General features: G+C 45.2%; 3 protein-coding genes across 5 annotated transcripts; 2 read left to right on the forward strand and 1 right to left on the reverse strand.

Annotated features, from left to right (window-relative positions):
- Nucleotides 1-1,115: 1,115 nt before the first annotated feature.
- Nucleotides 1,116-8,715, reverse strand: srsf4 (serine and arginine rich splicing factor 4). Of its 3 annotated transcripts, none has more exons than XM_083982559.1 (6): nt 8,500-8,715; nt 6,850-7,058; nt 4,508-4,614; nt 3,166-3,383; nt 2,984-3,061; nt 1,116-1,997 (listed from the first exon to the last, which is right to left on the reverse strand). In XM_083982559.1, the coding sequence occupies exons 1-6, from the start codon at nt 8,604-8,606 to the stop codon at nt 1,493-1,495; spliced, it is 1,224 nt and encodes a 407-aa protein (XP_083838685.1). In that variant the 5' UTR covers nt 8,607-8,715; the 3' UTR covers nt 1,116-1,492. The 3 variants fall into 3 exon arrangements, with proteins under 3 accessions (XP_083838685.1, XP_083838686.1, XP_083838687.1); XM_083982560.1 differs by having other exon boundaries at nt 1,117-1,997; nt 6,868-7,058; XM_083982561.1 differs by lacking the exons at nt 6,850-7,058; nt 8,500-8,715 and adding an exon at nt 5,100-6,652 and having other exon boundaries at nt 1,120-1,997.
- A 1,394-nt stretch (nt 8,716-10,109) lies between these two features.
- Nucleotides 10,110-18,041, forward strand: xkr8.3 (XK related 8, tandem duplicate 3). The gene is made up of 4 exons (XM_083982574.1): nt 10,110-10,549; nt 11,021-11,418; nt 15,419-15,606; nt 16,280-18,041. Exons 2-4 carry the CDS (start codon nt 11,072-11,074, stop codon nt 17,020-17,022), a joined length of 1,278 nt encoding a protein of 425 aa, XP_083838700.1. The 5' UTR covers nt 10,110-10,549; nt 11,021-11,071; the 3' UTR covers nt 17,023-18,041.
- Nucleotides 18,042-18,193: 152 nt separating this feature from the next.
- Nucleotides 18,194-23,829, forward strand: LOC310993160 (XK-related protein 8-like). Its single transcript, XM_083981473.1, has 3 exons — nt 18,194-18,562; nt 20,941-21,128; nt 23,039-23,829. The coding sequence occupies exons 1-3, from the start codon at nt 18,267-18,269 to the stop codon at nt 23,797-23,799; spliced, it is 1,245 nt and encodes a 414-aa protein (XP_083837599.1). The 5' UTR covers nt 18,194-18,266; the 3' UTR covers nt 23,800-23,829.
- Nucleotides 23,830-26,575: the final 2,746 nt, after the last annotated feature.

Genomic DNA, 26,575 nt, shown 5'->3' on the forward strand with positions numbered 1-26,575 from the left:
ACACTGAGGAACATCTGGAGGCTCTGAAACATCACGAGGACGAGTGATTCTTAGACTGGAGGAAGGTGATAAATAGATTTTATTCTGAAGTTTGAGAGTTGGACTAAATTCCACTAATTCTAAGCCCTGAAGATGAAAATGTCTCTCTGGATAAATTCGGCTCCTGTTACCAACAAACCTCCAAACCACCCGCTGATTGTTCACAACAGAAGTGAATTTTAATTTCATCACGTTGTAAATGTCTCAGTTTATCTTTATAAATGATGAAGTCCAGGTAGCTGCAGTAGCACAACGTCCAGGTGAATAGATGTTATTGATCCAAACTGATTGTTGATTCTCAGTCTGGTGGTTGTTCTCTCTAAAACATGTTGCTTCATTTCATTCTATAAGTCATCACATGTATAATAATAGTCTGTTCAATTGTCTAAATGAGTCAAGAACATAAAACCATGAATACCATAGATTTATCTACAGACCGTAGGCTACTTATTGTGTTTATATTACAGTATATTATGCTGTATACATTTTCTTACTCTGATGAATGGAAATTTCTTTACATGTGAATAGCAATGGCTACCTTTCCTTGACAGTGTGAGTGCAACGTGTGATGCCAAACATTATAGGCTACTCTTACCCTAAAATCCTGGGGTTTTATTTTAGTTTTTTCAGTTTTAAACAATTGTATTCTGTATCTAGACAATAAAAACTAGTCCAGTAACATGAGGGATGTTTCAATGCTCCTCTAAACATGTTGACTAGTGCTCATGCCGATGCCAAAGGGACGATGCATTTTGGGGAAACTGACTATTTATATGAGAAGGAAATTTAGTTTTGATCATGAGTGAAGTGTTGTAGGAGAGATATGAGCTTCTAACAGTGATCTGTGGTGTTGAACTGAACTGTATCACTGTTTCACCAAACGATCTGAGAGTTTAGAGAATGTGACTTCTGTTTAGAGAAATGAGCCAAACCAGTGGAGAGAAAACTGTAATTGTTGTCACTGAGGTCGTTGCCATGGTAACAGCCACCCACACACACACACAGAGAGACAGAGACACGGAGCTGAAGTCCAGAACAGGCATTTTAATCTGAAATAAAACGATACAAGGATTCACAGGAGGCGAGCAGCCACTCAGCTGCTTCTACACTGGATTAAAAAAAGGCTAAGACACAGACCATCATGGGTTCAACTTATAAAAGTGAGATTGCACCGCGGAGGGGGGGGGTCGAAGGGGGTTCTGGGGGGAGGGAGGGGGGTTGTCGGTGCAGTGGCGGCGGAGCAGCGACCTGCTGAGTACGAGTCAAACAAACAGAAGCGAGTGCAGAGACGTTGAGCCTGGTTCTACAGCTACTTATCAAAAACAGGAGGGGGAGGGGCCGGGGGAGGGGGGGGGGGGGGGGGGGGGGGTAGTGTTGTGGGGAATGTGATTGGACGACGGCGGGGCAAGGGAGGGGAGGGGGGGGGGGGCAGTGACACAGTCCAAACTCTGAACTAGGAGCGTGAACGGGAGCGGGAGCGAGACGGGGAGCGGGACTTGGAGCGGGACTCGGAGCGGGAAGCGGAGCGGGACCGGGAACGGGACCGGGCCTTGGCCGGCGACGGGGACCGGGACTTGGACTTGGACTTGGATTTGGACCGGGCTCTGGACTTGGACTCGGCCGGGCTGCGGGAGCGGGAACGGGAGCGCGAGCCCCTCTCCGGCTCGCCGCCCTCGTCGTCGCTCTTCGCCGGCTCGCGGCTCTTGGAGCCGGACTTCCTGGAGCGGTCCTTCATCCCGGATCGGGAGCGGGACCGGGAGCGGGACCGGGACCTGGAGCGGGAGTCGTCCTTCTTCTTCTTCCCGTCCTTCTTGCCCTTCTTGCTCTTGGGGCTGCTGCGGCTACGGCTGCGGCTGCGCTCCTTGCTCTTCTGCGCTCCGTTGCTGCGCTCCTCCTCCTCCTTCTTGGTCTTCTTGTTCTTCTTGCTGCGGGAGCGACTGCGAGAGCGAGACGCCGCCCTGAGGACACGACAGAGACAACATGTCACATCAACACTTCCTATTGGGTCACACTGAACACACTTCAACACTACGGTGTAACGTCAAGTAAAGTGAATCTTTCATCTCTTTGCTCATGTTCAACCAGGAAACTGCCTGTTTCACCCTCTGGAGCAGGAGGAGGCGACTCAGAGAATCCGAATATTTGATTGTTGCTGATAAAAAGCCAAATAAGTTACGTACTGTCCCTTTAAGTATCAGCATCAGAACTGTATTAATGACGTTCAGAACAAACCAAACCATTTGATGTTGTGGTTGTTTCAGTAGAACATGAACCAGAGGTTTAAAGCTCTGAGGGGAGGTGGGGGGGCAGAGTGAGCCAAGATGGCGGCCGTGTGTCTCCACAGTTTCACTGATCAGCAGCGTCAGTGACTTCTGGCTCAGGCTGCTGCCTCTCTGTGTCCTCCACAAACTCTTTCTGTTGTGTACACTGCAGAAACTCAAAATCTTTCCAAGAATATCTGTCTTATTTCTTGTCAAAATGTCTCAATTTTAGTCAAAACTAACCTCTTTCCACTTAAAATAAGACTCATCGCCTAAAAATTTACATAAGACTCATCGCCTAAAAATTAACTTGTTTTTAGACAGTTTTCACTTGTTTCAAACTAATTTTCAATTGAAATAAGTAGAAAAATCTGCCAGTGAAAGCAAGGTTTTTTATGCTTGTAATAAGAAAGAAAGAAAAACAGATTTTTCTACTTATTTAAAGTGGAAAATTTGCTTGAAAAAAGTAAAAAGTGTCTAAAAACAAGCTTATTTGAAGTATAATTAGATTTATTTTGACTAGAAATGACATTTTGACTAGAAATAAGACAAATATTCTTGGTAAGATATTGAATTTTTGCAGTGTAGCCATGTAGATGTTGTGTAGCTGTATCTGTTGTGTAGATGTTGTGTATATATTGTGTAGCTGTATCTGTTGTGTAGCTGTTGTGTGTGTTCCTCACCTGGAGTGCGAGCGGCTGCGGCTGCTGCTCTCACTGCGGCTGCGGCTCTTGCGGGACCTGCGGCTCCTGGATCTGGACCTGAGAGGACAGACGGGACAGACGGAGACTCTGTGAGTTATCGGCCCTGGGCGTTGTTGTTGCCATGGTGTCGCCACGGTGACGGGCAGCGCTGCGGTTCTCACCTGGAGCGGCTGCGGCTGCGGGAGTAGGAGCGGCGGCTGCGGCGGGCGCCGGGCCGGTCCTCGATGAGCCGGATCTTTCTGCCGTTGACCTCGGTGCCGTCCAGCTTCTCCAGAGCGCGCTTCATGTCCGAGTACAGACGGAACTCGATCACGCCCTCGTTACGGCGCCCCTTGTGGGTGTCGGCGTACGTCACCTCGCCCGCCTGCCTCATGTAGTCCTGAACACACAGCGAGGAGGGAAAACATTACAACATGAGCTGCAGCCGGAACGAACCGCTCTGATTGGTTCAAATGTCTCGGTCTTTATACACAACAGAAACGGTCGGTTTAACACCAGGAGGGAAAAATGGATCCTGGGAGGTTTTGTTTTTGGTGGTGCTGGGGGGGGCGGGGGGGGTTCACATGTGATGTGCATTTTTTTTAGGGGCTATACGTCTCCTGATATCATCTGTAGACACTAGGGCTGACCCAAAAAAACCGAAGCTTCGTTCGTTGCCATGGTAATCGATCATGAAGTCCGTGATCGATTGTTTTTTTTTCTTCCTTTTTTCCTTTTTGACACCGGTTCTCATCGGCAATTGTTACATTAAAATGAGTCGGCTACCTGGCATCCTGGAAACCTGCCTGATTTTGGAGATATGCAGTGTTTGTTTGCCATTACTTTCATCATCTCCGCTACGTCATCATTTTCCTGATAGATAAGTTCATTCAAATGATCTGCCTAATTTTCAATGGTTTCCAATGGGAGTTAACTCTTTCGTGACCATTGTTTGTCCAACCTAGCAACAGTAACCGTGGAGGGCGGGACTTGACAAAGGGTGAATTTAAATCAAACCGGGAGAAAAGAATATCATCCCAGCCCTACTCCCTTTGTGTTCATGTTTTTATTTTTTATGTTCATTTATTACTTGAGAAAGGACATTGATGCTGAAACTGAAATTGATGTAAATGTCACATTGTTGCAGAATGTCAATAAAAACGTTACAAAAACAGTTTCGTTTTCTACTGAGTAATTTATCTCATCGTTTTATTCTCATTTTATTGAACCATTTTTATTTTTTAGCCTATATCTGTAGGAAGTTTGCTCTTGGCGTTTTGAATTATTTCTTTTTATTTCATGGATTTCAGCACTTTGTCGACTCTAATTTGTTTGTTTTTCTTGCTTTTTAGAACTGTGATCGATGTTTCTACTCTACATATAGATGTTTTATTTATTTTTATATTTTTCCTACTTGCAACTTAGGGACTGCACCCAATTTCTTTGTACTTGTGCAATGACAATAAAGACATTCAATTGAACCTGAAAAGGTAAAGAAGAAAAGAGGTGAAATGTGTGTTTTACCTTGAGGTCCTGCCAGCTGCAGCGGCTGGAAAGATTCTCAACAATGAGGCGATAATCAGTGCGTATGGGTGGACCATATCTGTCTCTGCCCCAGCGTCCATATCCACCTTTCAGGGCAACAAGGAGACAAGACAGAGTGAGTCCCAGAGCGGCGGCCAGCGGCTGCACTTACACTAAACTCCTGCTACTCTCTACTCAATATCTCAATATTCACTTGGGAAAAGGAAAACAAAAAGGGGAAAGAAAAATGTGAAAAACTTTACAAAAAGAAAAAAATAAAGTTGGTTTAAAAAAACCTCTTGTTTCTTTCTTTTTTTTTTTGTTTAAAAAAAACCCTACTTATTTCTCAAAGCTTTGTTTTTATAAAAAACCTAGTAGACAAAGACAAAGTTTAGCTGAGTAGGTTTTGGTAAAAGTTCAATAGGCCTATTCTGTTCTGTTCTGTAGCTAAGAAACAAAACACAACTCAAAGTCAGAAACAATAACTGATGGAGGAAGAAGTACTTACGGTGAACTAAATCAGGCTAAACTAACCTAAACCTAAACTAACAACATTTGACTGTTACAAACATGTGCTGTTGTTGTCAGGCACCTAGAAGAGCTGAACCCACATCTGTTCCTAACCCCATGGCATCCTCACCACCCGGCCTGGGCCTAATGGGAAAAGCGGTCTTCATTCACAATGGCTCCCTTTTTTGGTCTGCCCAGGGGCCCAGAATGGTCAAACCACACTCTTGGAAAGGGGGGACACCATGGCCAGCAATAGGGGCAGGCAGTCAGCAAAGGACTCTTTCAATTAAAACATTGAGGTTCTTTGTTAAATCTTTACCTTTAAATTGACAGTCATTTAAATAAAATAAAAAACGGAATAATAAGACATCAATAGATTACAAGATATGTGACAATCAGAAGGTTTACAATATTCAAATGAAGACATGTTATCGTTATTATTATTAGAATTATTATTATTATATCCCTGTCTATCAGTAAGCCATCTCCCCATCACATATGCATCATCATCATCATCATCATCATCATCACATTGTCAAGTCATTGGTGGCTCTGGTGCACACGAGTTTAATCTCTCGTGTAGCGACGAGGAGACGAGCTCCTCACCTGCTCAGTGTGGACGACCAATCAGGAAGCAGAGACGCCTGAATGTTAAACAGGCCACTGAGGGTCAAACTGCACCAGGACCAGTCAGTACGTTCACACCAACAGCTCAGATAGGTTTTTGTTAGTATATTGTTATTCATTTACTGTTTCTTTAATCTATTTATCTACTTAATCTTCTCACAATGCATGTACTTGTACATCTGTGTGATAATAAACTTCTTAAACTTGACTGCTCTCAGCTCCAGCAGAGTTCACATCTAAAACCTGACGCTGTCTCCTCAACAGACACAGATACAGACTCTCGTCCTGTTCACTTTTCTGTCACCTGGTTAATAACTGGGAATAAATAACTACAGTTCCTGATCGGACGCTGAAAATAGAAACAAATAGGAGTGTCTCATCTGCAGGAACCGTCTACAGGAACTTTTATGGGGCCTAATCAAGTCCCTGCCTCCGGGTAGAGACTCAGATCAGACCTGAAAAACTCCCAGGTGGAGCTTGAGATTTACTCTGTGCTGATTGGTCAGACTCAGAGTGGGACAAAGCCCCTAAATAAGAGGCATTTTTAAAACTATGCGTCATTAAAAAAGCATCTTCACAGCCGGAAAAAGAGAGAATAAGTCAGTAAACGATGAATGGGAGAAGTTTTATTAAATAAGCGATCGCACGATTACGTGACGATTGAGACGGCGATTAAAAACCCAGCTTCACGAGAAAGCAGGGGGGGAAAAGCTGCACAACGACTGCGTGATAATCTGTAGAAGTTCCTTCACCAGGAACTCCTGCAGTGCAAACAGGTCTAATGCCCCGGGTCGGACCTCAGCTTCCCTTTTCGTTCTTTTTTTTTTAAAACATCTTCATCTATATCTATATGGTTACAGCCAGAATCCAGTTTTCCACCTGTCATGTGAACGTACTGAGTGAACGCTGGTGATGTTAAGAGTGAGTGAAGCTCACTGACAATGAGACATGAAGACCGGTCCGCTGCCTCGTTATCAACACGAACAGCGATCCGGTTCTTCAGTGTTTCTACAGATCTGACTCTGGGTCAGTGTTTTTAGACGTGTGACGTGGTGACGTCAGAGCGTCCTCCGCCCGCCTCAGACCGGTCAGGATGTAAACTGAGTGCACACCAGCCACCAATGACGAGCTCTCAGCGTTTAGCACATCAACGATTGGCTGTAGTAAAAATGACAGTAGAAATCCAGTGAAATAAATGCACACACCCTTTTCTGGACACTTACTCCTTCCTCCTCCTCCTCCTCCTCCCCCTCCACCACCACCTCCTCCTCCACCTCCTCCTCCATACCCCCCGTCGCGGCGGGGGCCTTTGGTGTGTTCCACTATGACCCGTTCGCCACACAGCTCTTTGCCGTTTAGGTCGTAAACGGCGTCGTCTGCGTCGCGGGGGTCATCGAACTCAACAAACCCATACCTGTGAAACAGAGAGAGAGGGGGGAGAGGGGGTCGTTTAACACCTGGTGCAACAACAACACATTCATCTTGTTCAGGGCTCCAGACTCTGCCCCAAAATGGAGGCGTTTCCTGTTTATAAAAACAGTGCAGGTAAAGTTTTCGCCTTCGAATACATTTAACGAGTAAATTTGGCTTCTTTTTTTTTTTTAACACTGGTGAAATGTGAAACAGGAATCTATCATCACAGGTGTCAGACCGATGAGCGGGAGGATTGTGAATGAAAAGGAAATGTGAATATTTGCTTTGCAAGTGGACTTACGGTGTGTGCCCCTAAAACTTTGTAAAAAAAAAAGTTGGTGGAGGGATACCAGTAAATTTGCTGTATATTTATTTCTTTACTTACTTACAACACTGGTGAAAAGTCGTTACAGGCGTCAGGCCCAATGTGTGTGTGGATCATGAATGAAAATGTGCATGTTTGTTTTACACGTGAGTTTACAGTGTGGGGCCCCTAAAACTTTACGTTAGAGGTCACTGTGCTGCCATAAAAATAAAAAAAGTTGGTGTGAAACGCTGATGTTTTCAGACAAAGTGGAGGAATACCTCTATTAGTTTAATTTAAATAAAGGACTGTAAAGTTTATTATTTATAGATGGAGTCTGGTGGATGTGATTCGCATCGCTGACTGCGTGTAGAAGCCGATTCAAACTACAGTGGCTTTTACAAACAAAAGGTAACAAAGATGGTTTAATTAAAGATACTGAAGATCCAGTTTCTCATGTGTGAATAAGAGTCAGATATTTTCTTTATTTTCCTTCTGCTCGTGTTATCTGAAACAATAACACGAACTAACAGAGTCCAAGTTTAAATTTCAAACATCCTCCATCGGCTAGTTGTTGTTAGCTCGGCAGCTAACGGCCGTTATACCTGCAGATAAAGGGAGGATCTACCTGGTGCTAACGGGAAGCTAATGCTACAAAACACTTTATAAAAAAAACACACACAGAGAGATGTTACCAGCAGAAAACACACACATCTGAACAAATGTGTGTGTGTGAGAGCTAGTGTTGTTTGTTTAGTTAGCGCTGTGCTTGTAACACACACACGTACACGCCGACCGACAACCGCCCGTGACATTGCCACGTCTAACGCGAGCTAACTGATGCTAAAGCTAATGCTAACCGTGGTGTGCAGGGGACACGGAGCACGCGGGAGCCCGCCAACACGAACCTACTCATTGGATTATTAAAGTTCAATAAACCAACAGGGAGATAAATAAATCAATACATCGATAATGATCAATAATTCACACTATCTATCGATGGACCGTGTGTTTGTTATGTTATGTATGTATGTGTGTTAGCGGTTAGCCTGCTCGGCGGCCTGCTGCGCTCCACAAGGCCCCGGGCAGCGCGTCGTGTTCCCGGACAAAGGGACGGACTGAAGCCGCCGCGTCTCACCCGTTCTTCAGGTCGACCTCCAGGATCTTCCCGTAGCCCTTAAAGAACCGCTCCACGTCCTTCTCCCGGGCCCTGTAGCTCAGCCGGCCGATGTACACCCGAGACATCCTGTTAGCTGCTGCTGCTGCGCTGCTACCGAAGAGTGGTGGGTCCGACCGGAACCGTGCAGCACACACACACACAAGAGGAGGAGGAGGCGCGTTCCCGCGGCGGAGGAGGCTCGGACGCGCGCCGCAGGGGGCGTGGCCTCGGGCAGCGGGTTAAAGAAACGCGCCCTGCGTTTTGACTCTCAGGTCAAATAGTACAAAAGGTTCTTTAACTCTCTCCACCAATCAGAGCTGTACTGAGGGGATTTTAAAAACTGGTTTAATCTATCTATGAATCTATCTGTATTCTATTCTATTGTATATAAATCCTAAATTGAATATAGTATATGTGTATTTTTTGTACTAGAATATATTTCTTAATTTATTCTATTTTATTGTAATTTTAATGTTTTCATTTTTGTCACAACTTTTTTCTGCACCTGACACCACGCCAAGTTCCTTGTGCTGTAAAGTGACCTTTACTGCTCTTAGCAATAAAAACATTTTCTGATTCTAATAGGCTTTATGCACAGCTCCACTACTTCCTGAACTTAAACAAGCTCCTTTATTTCCTGTCTTACATTGGACAAACTGATTAATCCAGGTGTGTCTGACTCTGACCTCAGTAGTCACAACAATTGTGGATTAATCAGTTTGTCCAATAATGTAAGACAGCAAATAAATGAGCTTGTTTAAGTTCAGGAAGTAGTGGAGCTGTGCATAAAGCCTATTCTGATTCTGATTATCCACATTATACTAACAGAGAAAAACAGTGAATATTCACATAAAACATGAAAAGAAAAACCTCTAAGATGATTAGATAATGCTCAGAATCGGCCTCTGTTGTCAGAAGGCAGTTGTTAGGCCAATTTTAAACTCATTTATTAGTCTAAAGCAAGAAAAGTAATTAAATAAATAAATAAATAAATACCCATCCATTTAAAGCCAAAAAAGTGAAGTCACTTTATTCTCAGGCTGAGGAGAGAGTCTTCCTCTTATTGTTTCACTCTTTAACACAAACACTTTCTGCTGAGGTCAACCATAGACATATAAACAGGGCTCAACAGTCTTCAGAATCTGAATCAGAGTCAGAACGCTTTATTTGTCCCAGAAGGGATATTCACAGTCTGTGATACTCGGGTATACTCAGGATGCCCACTGGAAATGCATTTCAGTATACAAACTACAAAAAAAACAAAACAGGTATGAACAGTGTACCAAAGCAGTATACCCACAAATCAGACTATACAGTCACCGGCAAATACACATTCTCAGACAGTGTGTGGCAAGTAGGGAATACACATTTTTAATATGCAAGCTGGAGCAAAAACCAACTTAAAGGAAAATTAAAAACAGTCAGTTAAATAAATAAAGGGCCTCATTGTTTTTGTTTCTCTGAACTAGAGTAAAGTACCTGGTATATTGCACATATTAAGTCTACAGTACTTTGCATTCAGCAGTTTATGGTGAGGGGATGAACCTGCAGTAAGGGTTTGTCTTCCTTTTGGGGAGGGGGTGGGGGGCAGGTGAGCATCTACCCAGGATTCATAGCAGCACAGTCTAAAACTAAAGTAAACACCAAACAGTGGCAGCGATGAGGAACTGAGTTGTTCCTGTTTTTAAACATAATCGACCTATTAATCAACCAACTGCTTCAGGGGCTTCAGTCGTGGCCGCGCTCGGACACGCGCAGGCCCCTGGCGGCGGTGGGCGGGGCTAACGCTGCTCACTACTTGTAAACTCACCATCTGCTCCGTTATGGCGGTTTTTAACTTGAGTAATAACTTCCCGCTCCTCGGACTCTGTGCTCGGCTGTGAACCATGTTGGAGCGGCCGGCGGCGGCTCAGCGGGACTGGACTCGGCTTTCCTTCAGCGGGGTGAAGACCGTGGAGCCGGTTCGGTTCTGGAGGGAACTAACGGGGCTCGTCGCTAGCTGAGAGAGTTAGCAGCCGCTCAGCAACAGGTAGGTTTACCATAGATATATATATGACTAGATGCTTCTCAGCGTACGTCAATAGCGCCGCCATCTTGGGTCGGTTTCTGACCATAGACACATATACGTCTGACAAGCAGCCAGACCCGGTCAGACCCTTGTAGAACAAATTTTTGTGTATTTATGCATGTGGGTATGTGTCTGAGTATGTAAGTGTATGTTCAATACATTTAAAAAAAATTATAAAAAAAATTCAAAAAACAAAACAAAACGAATTTTTTGTTGTTGTATCATAAATATATGTCTGACATTTATAATAAACCAAACGGCTTGAAAATCGGTTGAATATTCAGTGAGTTATGGTGATTTTAATGGTTACTAGTGCAGTAAGTAGACACGGCTTCCCCCGTACCAAGATGGCGGCCGCGTTGACGCGTTCCACTCAATAGAGCTGCCTGGGAACGCGGCATCTACTCACTATATATACCTATATCTATGCAGGTTTTCCACCGGGCGCGCTCCCGCTGCTGCTGCTCGGTGCGCGGGCTCGCCATGGAGCGCGCCACCGCCACCGGCTCCCGGTCCCGGTTCTCCCGGTACTCCTGGGTGGACTTCATCTTCTCGGTGGTGGGGGTCTGCACCTTCCTGCTGGACTGGGGCTCCGACATCTGGGCGGCCGCGGAGTTCTACTGCCGCGGGGAGCTGCTGTGGTTCGGCGTGCTGGTCGGCCTCATGGTCCAGTCCTCCGTCGTGGTCCAGATGTTCAGCTGGTTCTGGTTCCGCTACGACCGGGAGCTGCCGGGCTTCAGCGCGCAGACCGGAGCGCAGACGGTGCTGTTCGGGGACCGGGTGCAGCTGTCCGGCCTGTTGCATGTGCTGCAGCTGGGCTTCCTCTGCAGGTACAGCCCGGCTGGTGCAGATCAATACACCAATACACCAATACACAATCAATACATTGATCAGAAATAGACATAATGTTCTTAAACTTTTTATTTTAAAATTCCCCACGTGTTTCTCAACATGTGGAAGTTGCATAAACTCAGTGATGACCCAACTTAGCCCCAGGTTCCGTAAACACACCACCACCTATTGACCAATCAGAGCTGGTTATTGATTAATCACTGAGTCAATGAAATGGTAGAAAACAGTGATAATGTCCAGAACAAGTTCTGTTCAAAGATAAAAACACATTTTAGTATTAATATTATTATGAATACTACTATTGATAATAATAATAATAATAGTTAATCAATGGATAAAAAGATGAATAAAAGTAGATACAATTTATCCAGAAACAAGTACATGAATTAATTCTCTACAGTCTCTACATTTATGATGTCTTTGCTTTATTTCTTCATGTATTTATCAAACATAGACTCAATCAGCCTTTATGATCACTGATCTAGGGCTGCAACTAACCATTATTTTCATTATCGATTCGTCTGTTGATTATAAATGATTAATCGATTAGTTGTTTGTTGTAAAACATCAATCAGTGTTTCTCAAACCACCAGACGACGTCCTCAAATGTCTTGTTTTGTCCACAAACCAAAGAGAGACTCAGTTTATTGTCATAAAGGAACAAAGAAACCAGAAATATTCACATTTAAGAAGCTGGAATCAGAGAATCTGGACTTTTTTTCTTTAATCAGGGATGCAAACAGCGCGCCGAAAAGCGAAACTCGCTTTTTTCATGACCAATTAGGTGACTTGTGTGAATCATTCAGATCCGAAGAGTTTTTGTTTTGAGGGGGGGGGGGGGGTCTCAGTGTCTCAGCTGGGGTCAGTAAAATGTTTTTCTAACAGGCTGACAGTGACAATCACGTGAAACTGAGGCGAACTCATTCATGGTTTCTGATCATACTGATAACTGCCGACCTCCAATGTTGACGCGCGACGTGCGCGCTCGTTACCCAAAGCGGCGCGTATCCGCGTGCAGTCGGTACGTACATTACTGTGTCAGGCAGGTGTCTTCCACGGAGCTCTGCCCCGTTTCAGAGGTGAAGGAGAGACGTCGCCTCCGCGATGTAGAATGTGTTCAATTAAAGTGAAACTAACACATTATATAGGCTATGTCCATTACACACTTTTAGGCCTTAAAATGTCTTAAATTTGTTGAATTATTGTGTTCAAGTCTTAAATAATTTTAGACAGGTCTTAAATTTTCTTATGCCCACCATGGGCGAGCATTTCACTCGCATTTGCCCCTAAAAAAAAAAGACATGTGTGAACCGGGAAAATCACAAAAAAGAAAGAGCACAACCTGCGATTGGTCCAAAACTACAAATCCCACAATTCTCTGGCCTCAACAATAACAGTAGTTAGTGTAAGTAAGAGAGAGTGGAGCTGTAGGTGAAAAGAGGAAACAACGCACGTCTGGTCCTGTTCTATGTTGTTCGTTCACACCGTCACCGTTTATTCGTTACGTCCGCGGTGTAAAAGGCCGTGACGCAAAGACGCGATTAGGCGCGAGACGCGGTATACGCGACTTTTTTTTTTTTGCGACGCAATACACGCGATTCTTTTATGGCGACGGGACCCTCGCGTCTTCGTCTATTTCATCGTGTTTGGTGGGAAGACCCACAGGGGCTTCCCACACAAACACGAGGAACGCTTTTTTTTCGCGCGAGCTTTTACGCGCAACCAAACGCGAGATACGCGAGAAATGCGATTTATCGCTCGTTTTCACTCGTTTCAAAAAAAATTCACGAGCCCGCCAACAACTTTTTTTTTTTTTCAAAGGAGGTTCAACTGGACTTAGTTATTTGTCTAGGAAGACGTTTCACCTCTCATCCATGAGGCTTCATCAGTTCATGTAGCATCTGACCAGGCTGAGACTGGTCCAACTATCTGGTGTGGAGACTCAGTATAAGTCCAGTTGCTTTCGATTTAACCTCCTTTGAAATACTATGACCTGGACAAATGAGAATATGCACAGGCCTACAACAACATTTCTGCTCTCACCAACCATGGTCGAGGTCACAACGCTGCTGTAGCTGCTCTGGAAGTCCGAGACACTGAGGCCAAACGCCGCCGTCGCTTCTGATCCATTCATTCTGGAGAGTTTTAAAGTCGGCACATGAACGCAGCTCAGACCGGCCGGTGCCTCAGCGCGGTGATCAGCAGGACGCTATACCCAGTACCGGCCAGCTCAGTACAGAGGGGGGGGACGATAACGTGACGCACAGTATACTGTTATGAGACACATTATGCATCCCAACTGTCTTTTTTTTTAGAGGATTTTTTTTTACCAAGAATGCGCCCCAAAAAATCATGATCCAGGGGCCAAAATTCGAAACAAATATATATTTTTTAAATCATAGGCTAATTCTCATTATTCTCCTGATGTCGGTTTAATGTAAACAGATTGCGCTGATATGCGTCATGTGACAGCGGGGCAGAGCTGCAGCTGCTGTGCTGTGATGGACCTGATCAGACTGGTGGTGGTCCACAGTCAATCAGTCCCAGATCCTCCACCGTCACCAGATCCCCCGAAACCCCCCGCAAATAATACATCGACAAGAAGTTAAGTGGCAAGTTGCACCTTTTCGTCGGTTTATTATTTGCGGATTATTTTTTTTATAGCCTATATAACGTCACTGCAACATGCGGCTCTCAGTGCTTGTCGGTTTTGTGTCTATAAATTGTGAAATAACTTTTCCTCGATAGAAATATGAGACGTGGTCGACAGGTTTCATTCATCCATGTTTTGGCAGACAATACAAATAACCAATGATAATGAGATTTCCACCGCGCCGAACCAATCATGTGGCTGGAATAGAGCCAGTCAACAGTAACATGTGCATTTGTTTGGGTTGCTGCAGATGTGCACATCAGCTGACACCGCAGGTAAAAGAGAGAGAGAGAGATGAGTGTTGTCTCGAAAAAAAAAACAGTAAAGGAGAACTTGGACAAGTGACTGAAAAGACGCTGGTGCGTAATGGGAACACCAGGCAGCTGGAGCGGACCGCGGTCACGGTGCGGCCGCTCTGCTGCTGCTCACCTCAGTGTGTGCGACAACTCATTCATGGTTGTCTCTGATTACACTGGTAACAGCCGACCTATTCACCTCCAATGTTGACGCGCGACGTGCGCGCTCGTTACCCAAAGCGGCGCGTATCCGCGTGCAGTCGGTACGTACATTACTGTGTCAGGCAGGTGTCTCCCACGGAGCTCTGCCCCGTTTCTACGGTGAAGGAGAGACGTCGCCTCCGCGATGTAGAATGTGTTCAATTAAAGTGAAACTAACACATTATATAGGCCTATATGTCCATTACACACTGAATGGGATGTTAAATCCCATGTCTTTATTTCTTCTGTTTATTTTAATAGTAATAATTATGACTAACATTCAGTGAAGACCTAAAAATCAGTATCTCCAAAATTGAAATATTGCAATGGTTTTTATTTTTTTAAAGCATTTTTAATCTAGAAATGTTGGCCTTCTGAAAACTGTCCATCTATATGCACTCAATACTTGGTTGGGGTTGAACTACTGGAAATTGACTTTTCTGTGATATTGTTAATGGTGAGCCCCCCCCCCCGCCCGCCCGCCCGCCAGACAATTCCTCTCTTTTTTGGTCCTGACCCGTTTGCATCCCTGTTTAATAAAACGACTCAAACTGATTATTAGATCGATTATTGTTGGATTAATTGTTGCAGCTCTACTTTGATCACTCCTTCTCTCTGCTCACAAACAAAGCAAACAGGATTTTCCATCAGCTGATCTCAGGTACATCACAGGTGACAGGTTAAACAGGCGAATAAAGAGACGTAAAGAGTTAATGAGCCGAGAAAATATGAGAGACGTCATTGAACGCCTCGTTTCAGATAATTGTTTTCTTTGTTCTGTGTGTGTGTGTGTGTGTGTGTGTGTGTGTGTGTGTGTGTTTTCCTCAGACACGTGTCGGCCATCCGTCAGGGCTTCAGGGTGTGGTGGCGGAAGGAGGCGGGGTCGGAGTACGCCGTCTACCTGACCCATGACCTCAGCATGCTGCGACTGATCGAGACCTTCTGTGAGAGCGCTCCTCAGCTCACACTCATGGTCTACGTCATGCTGAGCACCAACCGGGCACGCACCGTGCAGTGTAAGCACACACACACACACACACACACACTGACATTTATTTACTAATATTAGTAAATCTGCTTTTTTTGTTTAAAGGGATAGTTCAACATTTTGTCAAATTGGCCCATTGCCATAATCCCTATAGTCACAGCAGTAGGTTCGTTACCTTTAATTGTCGGTGCAAGCTATTTTTAGAACGGCGGAGCAGAGCCGTGAGCTGCTCAGAGCTACGCTACGGAGGCTCATGGGATTTCTTGGTTTCCCTCATCAAACTCATCAAATACACAATCCAACAACTCCACAACGCTCTGGTGGACAAGTTGTGACCTGCACATTCACCACGCTATGAGATAATAACACAACGTTACCAGACAGAGTTGTTTTAGAGGGAAATTTATGCAAAACCGCTGATGCGCGTTGCCTTCAGGGACAGTTTTTCATCAAGCAGTCTCTGCATTTCCCTCTAAAACAACTCTGTCTGGTAACGTTGTGTTATTATCTCATAGCGTGGTGAATGTGCAGGTCACAACTTGTCCACCAGAGCGTTGTGGAGTTGTTGGATAAAAATGTTGAACTGTCCCTTTAAGTGAAACATTATCTCGTTTTTATGAAAATGACTTTTAACCTGAATCTGAATCAGCTGTGGTGCGTTCACTGTCTGTGTTTCTGACCGTGTGCTCCTGTGTGTGTAGTTGTGAGCGTGGCGGCGTCGACCACGTCGATGGCGTGGATGGTGGTGGACTACCACCGCTCGCTGCGCTCCTTCCTGCCCGACAAGGCGCAGCAGGGCTGGAGCTCCTCCCTCGTCTACTTCCTGTGGAACCTGCTGCTCATGGCGCCGCGCGTGGCCGCCGTGGCGCTCTTCGCCTCGGTGCTGGACGGCTGGGTCGCCGCCCACTTCCTGCTGCTGTGGGCGGCGCTGGTGCTGTGGGCGTGGCGGCAGCGGACCAGCTTCATGGACAGCGCCGGCGGCGAGCGGCTGTACCGCGCCACCGTGGGTCTGATCTGGTACTTCAGCTGGTTCAACGTGGCCGAGGGCCGCACGCGGGGGCGCAGCCTCATCTACCACGCCTTCATGGCGGCCGACGGCGGCGTGCTGCTGCTGACCTGGTGGCTCTACAGAGACCCGGCGTGGACGCGGCTGTACGGCGCCGTGCTGCTGGCGGCGCTGCCGGCGTCCTACGTGCTGGGGCTGCTGGTCAAAGCTCTGTACTACAGCTGCTTCCACCCGCGGCTCTGGAGGCCGCCGCCGCGCGACCCCGACCTGCCCGACGACCTGCCGGACGCCGAGGTGTCCTTCAGGGACGCGTCCGTCCAGGACGGAGCGCCGTCCTCCCCCCTCCTTAACAGACGCATGGCTCGCCACGCCGTGCACTTCTACGGGCGGCACGGAGACGCCACCGCCACCGCCGCCACCGAGAACACACGGCTGTGACCTCACAGACACCGTACCGACCGTACACCAGACTGTCCTACTGTCCTACTGCGGCTGGCGAGGACAGACAGGCTGCACGCCACACGCCACAGAGTAAAAACATCAACACAAACATAAACTCTTTAGACCTGCAGGTGGCGCTCTGACCCACACCATGAATAAGCTAACGCTGCTCTCTCTGCTCTGGTGCAGTTTGACCTTTGACCCTGTTCAGCCACCGTACCGTCACATTGATGCAACACTACAGACAGAATAACTTCACCATATTGATGATGATGATAATAATATTATTATTAATTATAATAATAACAGTTTTTTTCTCCTGGAGGTTTTTTCTAAAGCAGAAGTTTTATTTTCTTTACACACAAATGCAGTTTTTACCTTTTACACCAAATAATTCACATTGTTTCAACTGAAGAGCTGATGATGTTGTCTGTTGTTGTTGGATAGAATATTATTATTATAGTTTATTATTATATTTAGTTTAGAACAGAGACGTTCAACCAGATGTGTGTGTGTGTGTGTGTGTGTGTGTGTTCTTGTACTTACTACCTTGTGAGGACCGGTAACAGTTTTAACCAAGAGAGTGGGGACATTTTTGGGAAGTGAGGACATTTTGGCCGGAGGGCCGTTTGAGGGTTAAGACTTTAGGTTATAATTATGTTTAAGTTAGGTTAAGAGTAATGGTTAAGGTTAGGCATTAGTTTCAGATGGTTAAGGTGTTAGGGTTAGAGAATACATTATGTCAATGATTGTCCTCACAAAGATAGAAGTACAAGGACATGTGTGTGTGTGTGTGTGTGTGTGTTGTTCCAGCTGCTGCTCCTGAACCTGTGAATGTAGTTTTCACCATCGTCCCTGTGTGTGTTTACCTGTGATGACGTCACAGTGCTGCAGGTGTGTGTGTGTTGTGTGTGTTTACCTGTGTGTTGTGTGTGTGTGTGTGTGTGTGTGTGGAACTGGTTGTTGTGTAAAGTTTAAAAAACGTGTTTGTTGTGATTAAAGTGGAACGACTGTGACTTCCTGTTCCTGAGTCTGTCTCTGTGTTTCCATGGCGCCTGGCCCTTTAAGAGCGACTGTGGTGCGAGGAAGGAAGAGGGGGGAGTGGAGCTTTGTGGGCGGGGGCTTTGTGTTTCAAAAGTGAACTTTGCCTCTGAGCTGAGTTTCAGTTTGTCAGTTTGTCAGTTTGCTGTGTGTTCGGTGAAGGCAGCAGCTCGGCGGCGGCGGCGGCATGTAGCAGCTCCATGGCCGTGTTCCGGTTCTCCTGGGTGGACTTCCTGTTCACCTGCCTGGGCCTGTGCTTCCTGTTGGCCGACATCGTGCTGGACGTGGTGGCGGCCGTGTCCCTGTGGCGGGAGCGGGCGCTGGTGGCGCTGGGCGTGCTGCTGTTCCTGCTGCTGGGCTCGTCGCTGCTGGTCCAGATGTTCAGCTGGCTCTGGTACAGCTACGACCGCTTCAACAGGAACACCCAGGTGGAGAAAAGCCTGACCTTGGGTCTGCTGCGCCTGCTGCACCTGCTGCAGCTCGGCATCTACTGCAGGTACGAGCTGCTGCATCCAGGACTTTATTTATTTGCATATGTAAAATGTGACAAAACAAAACATTTTCTTACCTCTCTTACTAGTGAGAAAGATAGGAAAAGAAAAATGTGCAGGTGAGTTCTGAAACCTGAAAGCCTTATAACATGACCTCACCTTGACCTAACAAATAATTGAAACACAGTAAAGAAATAATAATCACATACCTTGTGCAAGGTGGAGAAATAACAAAATTAAAATTAAAAGAAAAGAAAGGAAAAGAAATAAAGATAAGGGAAGATGATGATAGTAAAAATAATAGTAGTAGTAGGCCGGTGCATATTCTCATTTTTCCAGGTCATAGTATTTCAAAGGAGGTTAAATCGAAAGCAACTGGACTTCTAGACAAATAACTAAGTCCAGTTGCTTTCGATTTAACCTCCTTTGAAATAGTAGTAGTAGTAATGATAACAACACTAAGAGGTGAGAAAATAAAGCGAAACAAAAGAAAAAAACTGATACAGATAAATTAAGTTCAATGCAAACACAAAAAAGAGAAAAACGAGAAAAAAAAACATGAGGCACTACTCCAAAAGTCAAACCATGTTTTGTTATTCTGTTAATTTGAACAGTAGTTTCTTTTTGAATATTGCAGAGGAGGAGGAGGAGCTGTCAGCTAATTGATGAGGTTCATTCCATAACAGAATCCCTCTGTATTTGATGGTGTTCTGCCGTCTGGTGAGATTACAACGGGGTCGGTGTAGGTGACCTGCTTGTCTTGTCACGTGCGAGTGAAAACTTGAATTTATTTGGTAAACAGCGGAGAGGATGGAGCCCTGAAATTTGAGTTTGTGGTGCGTTCAGGTGCATGATGTGTTTAGGTGCAGCCTCCCTCCCTCTGCTGCTCCTCGGCCTCGGGCTCTTTACTCTGAACATATTTACACTTCTGGAGAAACTCTTCCAGTTACGGGAAACAACACGCCGACACCGTGTCAGGAATGTTAATAACACGACATGACACAGCAAACACACTTCATCATCATCATGATGTCAGCGCTGAGGAATGAATCAACTGTTTCTGTTTCGTTTTCCTCTAAACTAGAGAAACACAAACACAGGATGTTCTTCCTCCTCCTCCTTCTCTTCAATTTCCTCCCCCCTCTTCCCTCCTCCTTTAAGAAGTTTCCCACTTCTTAAAGGGACATTGTGTAACTTCTCCTGTTCTCTATTCAGGAAAATCGATTATTTGGTTCAAAAGTATGTTTTTCATTAATCAGTAATCCCCTCCATCAACAAACTGAAGTGTTCCGGTAAGCTCTGAATTTGCCGTTCATATCATTCATATATACATGGAGCGTGTTCTGCCGTCTGCCCAATTTCACGTGAATGCAACATGAAAAATACGATTGAGTTGCTTGAGATATACAACCACAACGCTAGATGGGAGGAATTCCTACACAATGTTCCTTTAACAAACATGATGAGTCATTAATGAGTTAATTAATCACTGATCACAGTCTGATACTAATGAAGTTATGATCAATAAACACAAGTTTGATGAGTTCACTGACAGTTGTGATCAGTTCCTACAGAACCTGATCAGGTGTATTAATCACCATAGTAACAGTGTGAGGAGCTGGTCATTATTTGTATCAACAATGGTTCAGAAACAAGACGCTCCAGTCTGAGTCAGTTTCCTGTTTCATGTGTCCCATGGGTTTCTCCATGACTCCGCCCCCTTTAGGAGACCAGCAGACTGTGACTCCGCCCCCTTTAGGAGACAGCAGACTGTGACTCCGCCCCCTTTAGGAGACAGCAGACTGTGACTCCGCCCCCTTTAGGAGACAGCAGACTGTGACTCCGCCCCCTTTAGGAAACCAGCAGACCGTGACTCCGCCCCCTTTAGGAGACCAGCAGCAGCAGCAGGTCTTGAGTCTATTGACTCCAATGGGAGAAGTGAACATGAGCTCAGATTATGGTCGATTCTTTTGCTCCAGAGTCACTGAACTAAATATTCATAATATCATAAAAAAAATCATTTATAAAACGAGAACTAATGTTGACGAACGCCCACGCTAACGTTGTGTTTATAATCTGACTGTTAGCTGTGTACATATTTAATATTATCATAAGAAAATCTAAATATTTCACTTTCCTTTACGACAAATCCACACGTTCACAACAGGAGGTGGAGGGACGTTGACCACGTCCACTTTATGAGACGTGACCACGCCCACTTTAGGAGACAGGAAGTGAAGCTGTTAGATTTCATATGATTGGAGCAGCTTGTAGTGAGACATCCTGTCAGTATATAGAGGATCTCTGTTTATAATCATGTGACGATGAGGAGTCAGAGGTGACCCCAGGTGTGTGTGTGTGTGTGTGTGTGTGTCCTCCTCAGACACTACGGCGTGCTGGAGGTGTCGGTGCGGAGCTTCTTCCGTGATGATGTCAGCAGAGACGTCGCCGTCTTCCTGACGCATGACGTCAGCATGTTACGCATCATCGAGACGTTTGCAGAGAGTTCCCCTCAGCTGGTTCTGATGCTCACGCTCATCCTGCAGAGACGCACCTTCGACCCCATCACAGGTAACAGACCCCTCCCCACCTGGACCGCCGTCGCCATGGTGACAACACACCTGATCATGACACCAGAGGGCTATTGCACAAAAGTAGAATAAAGAAATCCAGGATAACTGAGCAAGCGCGAGCTTGACCTAGTCTGGTTGGAGCATCTTGGCTTAGTTGGTTGCACTAACGCTGATCCAGGCTGAGGAGGAGCGGCTTGGTCAAGCCAGGTGGAACTTATTCTCTTGTCAGTAGACCACAGACATTGATCACAGATTCACCGATGAGAGGACAGGTGGGGCCACTTTCCTCCAATCAACAGGAACTTAATGCTGACGTCAGGTGACTCACCTCTTAAAAAAAAAAAAAAAAAAAGCACCGCTGTCTTAAAGCTCAGAGAGAGCGCAGCGGACAACTGCGGACTGATTGAATGATCCAAAACTATAATCACAACTCAAGTTCCTTTCACAAACCAACAGTTGTGCACTTTGCCTAAATGATGAGCAGTGGAAGTTGATTCATTGCCCAAATTCCTTATAATCTTAAGTACATAACAAGTAATACAAGTTCATACAGCAAAAGTGGCCAAAAGTTCAACAGGTGAAAATGAATTACCGGTAAATATATTACATTTACATATTACATTATGCAGTCTGCTGCTTCAATAAATTGCTGATAACAATGTTCACATGAGGTGTATAAATTATTTGGAAGGTGGTTGCTCACAGTCACTCAATTTTATTCTCATTTTCTTACCTCAACCAACATTTAGGCCAATATATTAACATTTTATCAAAAAAAAATAGAAAAATAAATCTATATGCCATTTTTGCTACATTGCTTTTTATGAGAAGCCAGTGATATATAGCTACTATAGTGGTCATAGAAAATATCATAGAAGGACACAGATTTGTAAATGTATTTTGTTTGGTTATAAATCAGGCCGATATGTACATAAGAACATTGAATAACTGTATGAAACACATTGATTTCTGATCAGAGTGACTGCTGACTTCACAGATAAAGACAACAGAATCAACTTAGCCTGGCTGTTAGCCTGGTCTGGAGCAGGCTAGCTGCAGAGAATAAATCACCATAGTAACTTGACCAGGATTGATTTGAGCTGCTTTCATGCAACCGATTTGAGGCCAAATTAAGCCAGGATAACCAACATATCCCAGCTTAATCCCTTATCTAGGTTTTGTGCAATACCCCTCTGGAATAACACGTCTGGAATAATACATCTAGACTAACACAAATGGAATAACACATAGTGGATTGTATATAGTCTATATAGTGGATTCTATGTAGTGGAATCTACATAGTGTATTCTACATAGTGGATTGTATATAGTTGATTGTATAAAGTCTATATAGTGGATTCTATGTAGTGGATTATACATAGTGGATTGTATATAGTCTCTATAGTGGATTCTATGTAGTGGATTATACATGGTGGATTGTATATAGTTGATTGTATATAGTCTATATAGTGGATTCTTTATTGTATATAGTGAATTCTATATAGTGGATTCTACATAGTGGATTGTATATAGTGGATTGTATATATTCTATGTAGTGGATTGTATATAGTGGATTGTACATAGTGGATTGTATATAGTGGATTGCATATAGTCTATATAGTGAATTCTATACAGTGGATTCTACATAGTGGATTCTACATAGTGGATTAAACATCCAGACAGCAGTCCAACATGGAGGCGTCTCTGTAGAGAGGACGGAGGGAGTTGGACTCCGTCAAAGGTCAAAGTTCAGGTGTTATCAGGTGGGCGGAGCCTCTGTCAGGTCCTGTGACCTTTGACCTGTGAAGCAACAATGTGTTCAGAGAATCAGCATGTTTCACTTTCTAATGATGTGTCTGTCCTCCTTTAACCCCCCCTCCCTCCTCCCCTCCTCCTCCCCCCCCTCCAGTGCTGAAGGCGTTGGGCTCGGCCTCGGCGCTGGCCTACAGCGTCACCACCTACCACCGCTCCCTGCGCTCCTTCCTGCCGGAGAAGGAGGTGCAGCCCGTGGCCTCCTCGGTGGTCTACTTCCTGTGGAACCTGCTGCTGCTCTCCTCGCGCCTCGTGGCCCTGGCGCTCTTCTCCTCCGCCTTCCCCTGCTTCGTCCCCGCCCACTTCCTGTGCTGGTGGCTGCTGCTCTGCTTCTGCGTGTGGCGGGCGGGGACAGACTTCATGGAGAGCCCGGGGGGGGAGGCGCTGTACCGCGGCACCGTGGCTCTGATCCTGTACTTCAACTGGTTCAACGTGGGGGGGGGCCTGACCCGCACCCGGGCGGCGCTGTACCACGGCGCCATGGCGGCCGACGTGCTGCTGCTGTGCGGCCTGTGGAGCTGGAGGAGCGCGGCCGAGGACTTCTATTTTGAAATCCCTCCAGTGGACAGTGCCGTCACCACGGCGATTGTGGTGGTGGTCTACCTGGGGGGTCTGGGGCTGAAGCTGCTCTACTACCGCTGGTTCCACCCCAACCTGGCCAAGGGGCAGCTGAAGGGGGGGGCGGAGGCTGGAGACCAGGTGGACTTTGGTGGGGTGAGGGTGGGGGTGGGGGAGGGGGAGGAGGAGGAAGAGGGGGGGGTGTCGTTCCGCATGGGCCCGGCCCCCCCGACCACGGCCCCCCCCTCAGTCAGAGACAACAAGAGGATGAGGAAGTTGGCCGAGAACTTCTACACCTGATCTTCATCAAAGTCTCCGAACATCCAATAATAGTTTATAGTTTATATTTTTAATTGATTACACAATTTTATATCTTATTGTATCATTGTATCATTACATGACGGTGAGTGTGTAACTGTCTAAAGCAGAAGTAAGCGATCCGGTCGTTTTGGCTAATGCTGCGTTCGAGGCAGGCTTTTGAAACCGTAAATTACAGCTTCAAGTCACGACTTACGACTTTGTAGCGTTCCAGGCAACCCACTCGTGTTTTTCCGACCTGTTTTACCTGTGAAAGTCACTATAACGGCCACTCGTAACTTCTGACCTGTGAAGTCGTACCAGATCGAACTGGTACGACTTCACAGGTCGGAAAAACACGAGTTACGAGCTGCCTTGAACGCACCATAACTTCTTGTCAGCCGATGGAGTTAGCAGCCCCCGCCCTCGTCATGGATCTATTGGTCCTCGTCCCTACGTCACCACATTCAGGCGCATCCCTTGGCTGCACACACAGCCCTTCATGCCGTTCTCTCTCCTCATTGGATAAAACTTGTAGGATACGAGAAAAGTTTTCTCCTCGGCTCAGAGCAGAGCAGAGGGACTGACAGACCCGTGTTTCAGACCAAACACTCTATAGAAGTGATTGCTGTCGGAAGATATAACTATTTAAGACTTATATTAACACAAAAATATTGCTTACTTCTGCTTTAAACCTAATTATAATGTAAAGTCTTAACCCTCAAACAGCCCAAAATGTCCTCACTTCCAAAAAATGTCCTCACTCTGTTGGTTAAAAACTCTTTACGGTCCTCACAACATAGTAAATACAAGAACACACACACACACACACTCATCTGTGACTCACACTCACACTCTGCTTCACACGCTTCTTGTTCCTGGTGGAAACGTCACTGTCAGTTTGAGCAGAAAATAAAAACAGGAAGTGTGACAAGAACAAACCAGATGACCACTAAACATCCATCGACCAATATTAAACACTTATTGATTGATCCATAAACCCCAAACAGGTTTCACAGGAGAAGCTAAATGCTAATGCTGTTTTTAAATTCTTTTATTTATTAATGAGTTCATTAATTTATTTATTTATTAACTTTATTTAATCAGTTTTATGTTTTGTGTTTATTATTTCCCGATAATCAATCAATCATTGATCAATTAACTCTTCTTACACTTCCTGTTTTTAGTAAACCTGTGCAGATGAAACTTTGTGTGATGTCATTGATGAGCAGCCAATCACAGTGTGTGTTCATGAATAAAGGGGCTGGAAGCAAAGCTGCGTCTGAAAGGTGTAAATTTATTTACAGTGTACTGGTGTCGGGTTACACAGGTGAAGCTGCCCCTCGGCCTCCTGGGAAACTGTAGTGATTATTGACATTAACTTAGCGATATCGATTGATTATGATAGCGATCGGTTTTTTCCAGGATCACGGTCCGGCGGCTCTCGACCCCTCGGCTCCGACACGACGAGATGAAACACTTTGAACAAAACAAAACAACCAGAAATATGATCCAGAGAAAAAGAAAAAAAAAACAGCGACGATGAAGACGACGACGAGAGGTTTTGGCTTCACAGAGAACTCAAGACTCAACGGTTCTCAAACGTCCCACCGCCCTCGAACTCACCACGAGAGCTTCACTGTCGTCTGAACGTCTCGGCCTCGTCCTGATTGTCCGAGCAGCAACAATAAGAAGAAAAAACTGAAGTTAAAGAGTCGACGCTGCAGACGGAGAGTTTACGACTAAATGATCATTAAACACTGACAAATTAAAGGGATAGTAGCTTTTTTTTAAAAGATGGGTTGTATGATCTACAAATAGCCCCTAAGTACTTTAATTGCAGTAGAAGACTCTCTGCACTCCTCCCGTTAGCAACGCCAGCCCATAATAGCCCTGCCCAGAGATTTACAACATACAGTGTTGTGAATGGACCCAAAGAAACGGCCTATTTTCGCGGCCTAAAAAGAGGTTTTACCTTAAAAAAAATACACAGTTCCATTGTTCGCTATAATATAATTTTTTCCAGCCCTTCAAAGTGCAGGAAAACCGTAGTTTTTATTTGGACCAAACCAACTGCTGATCGGCGGGCGCTAACCCTGGGCGGAGGGATACGTGAGTTGGTTAGCTCCAAATAAAAACTGCGTTTTTCCTGCACTTTGAAGAGCTGGAAAAAATTATATTATAGCGAACAATGGAACTGTGTATTTTTTTTCACGTAAAACCTCTTTTAGGCCACGAAAATAGGCTGTTTCTTTGGGTCAATTCACAACACTGTATGTTGTAAATCTCTGGGCAGGGCTATTATGGGCTGGCGTTGCTAACGGGAGGAGTGCAGAGAGTCTTCTACTGCAATTAAAGTACTTAGGGGCTATTTGTAGATCATACAACCCCGGTTTAAAAAAATGCTACTATCCCTTTAAAGAGTCGACGCTGCAGACGGAGAGTTTACGACTAAAATGATCATTAAACACTGACAAATTAACATCCAACCACCCCCCCTCCCCGCCCCCCCAAATAAAAACCAAAGCCTGGTGTGTGTCTGTGTGTGAGACGTTCAAAGGCAGTGCAGACGCAGGAAATCACATCATCGAGTCTCTTTACAAACAACAACAGGTTAAAAAAAAAAGTCAAATAACACTTTGGATAATAAAACAAAGATAAATGAGTCAAACACAAACAAACTCGTTTCCCTTTGAGATTATAACGACGATGAAGAAGATGAAGATGAAGATGATGATGATGATGATGATGATGATGAAGATTAAAGGCACAATATAAA

This window comes from Trachurus trachurus (assembly GCF_905171665.1).
Source record: "Trachurus trachurus genome assembly, chromosome: 11".
Lineage (NCBI taxonomy): Eukaryota > Metazoa > Chordata > Actinopteri > Carangiformes > Carangidae > Trachurus > Trachurus trachurus.

Bases quoted from the DNA above. Each gene is read 5' to 3' on its own strand.
- srsf4 (XM_083982559.1), bottom strand. From the start codon at position 8,606: ATGTCTCGGGTGTACATCGGCCGGCTGAGCTACAGGGCCCGGGAGAAG. The intron at 7,059-8,499 runs GTGAGACGCGGC...TCTGTTTCACAG, and splicing joins GAGGTCGACCTGAAGAACGG to GTATGGGTTTGTTGAGTTCG. The intron at 1,998-2,983 runs GTGAGGAACACA...TCGTGTCCTCAG, and splicing joins CGCAGCCGCTCGCACTCCAG to GGCGGCGTCTCGCTCTCGCA.
- xkr8.3 (XM_083982574.1), top strand. From the start codon at position 11,072: ATGGAGCGCGCCACCGCCACCGGCTCCCGGTCCCGGTTCTCCCGGTAC. The intron at 11,419-15,418 runs GTACAGCCCGGC...TGTTTTCCTCAG, and splicing joins CAGCTGGGCTTCCTCTGCAG to ACACGTGTCGGCCATCCGTC. The intron at 15,607-16,279 runs GTAAGCACACAC...CTGTGTGTGTAG, and splicing joins CCGGGCACGCACCGTGCAGT to TTGTGAGCGTGGCGGCGTCG.
- LOC310993160 (XM_083981473.1), top strand. From the start codon at position 18,267: ATGGCCGTGTTCCGGTTCTCCTGGGTGGACTTCCTGTTCACCTGCCTG. The intron at 18,563-20,940 runs GTACGAGCTGCT...TGTCCTCCTCAG, and splicing joins CAGCTCGGCATCTACTGCAG to ACACTACGGCGTGCTGGAGG. The intron at 21,129-23,038 runs GTAACAGACCCC...CCCCCCCTCCAG, and splicing joins CACCTTCGACCCCATCACAG to TGCTGAAGGCGTTGGGCTCG.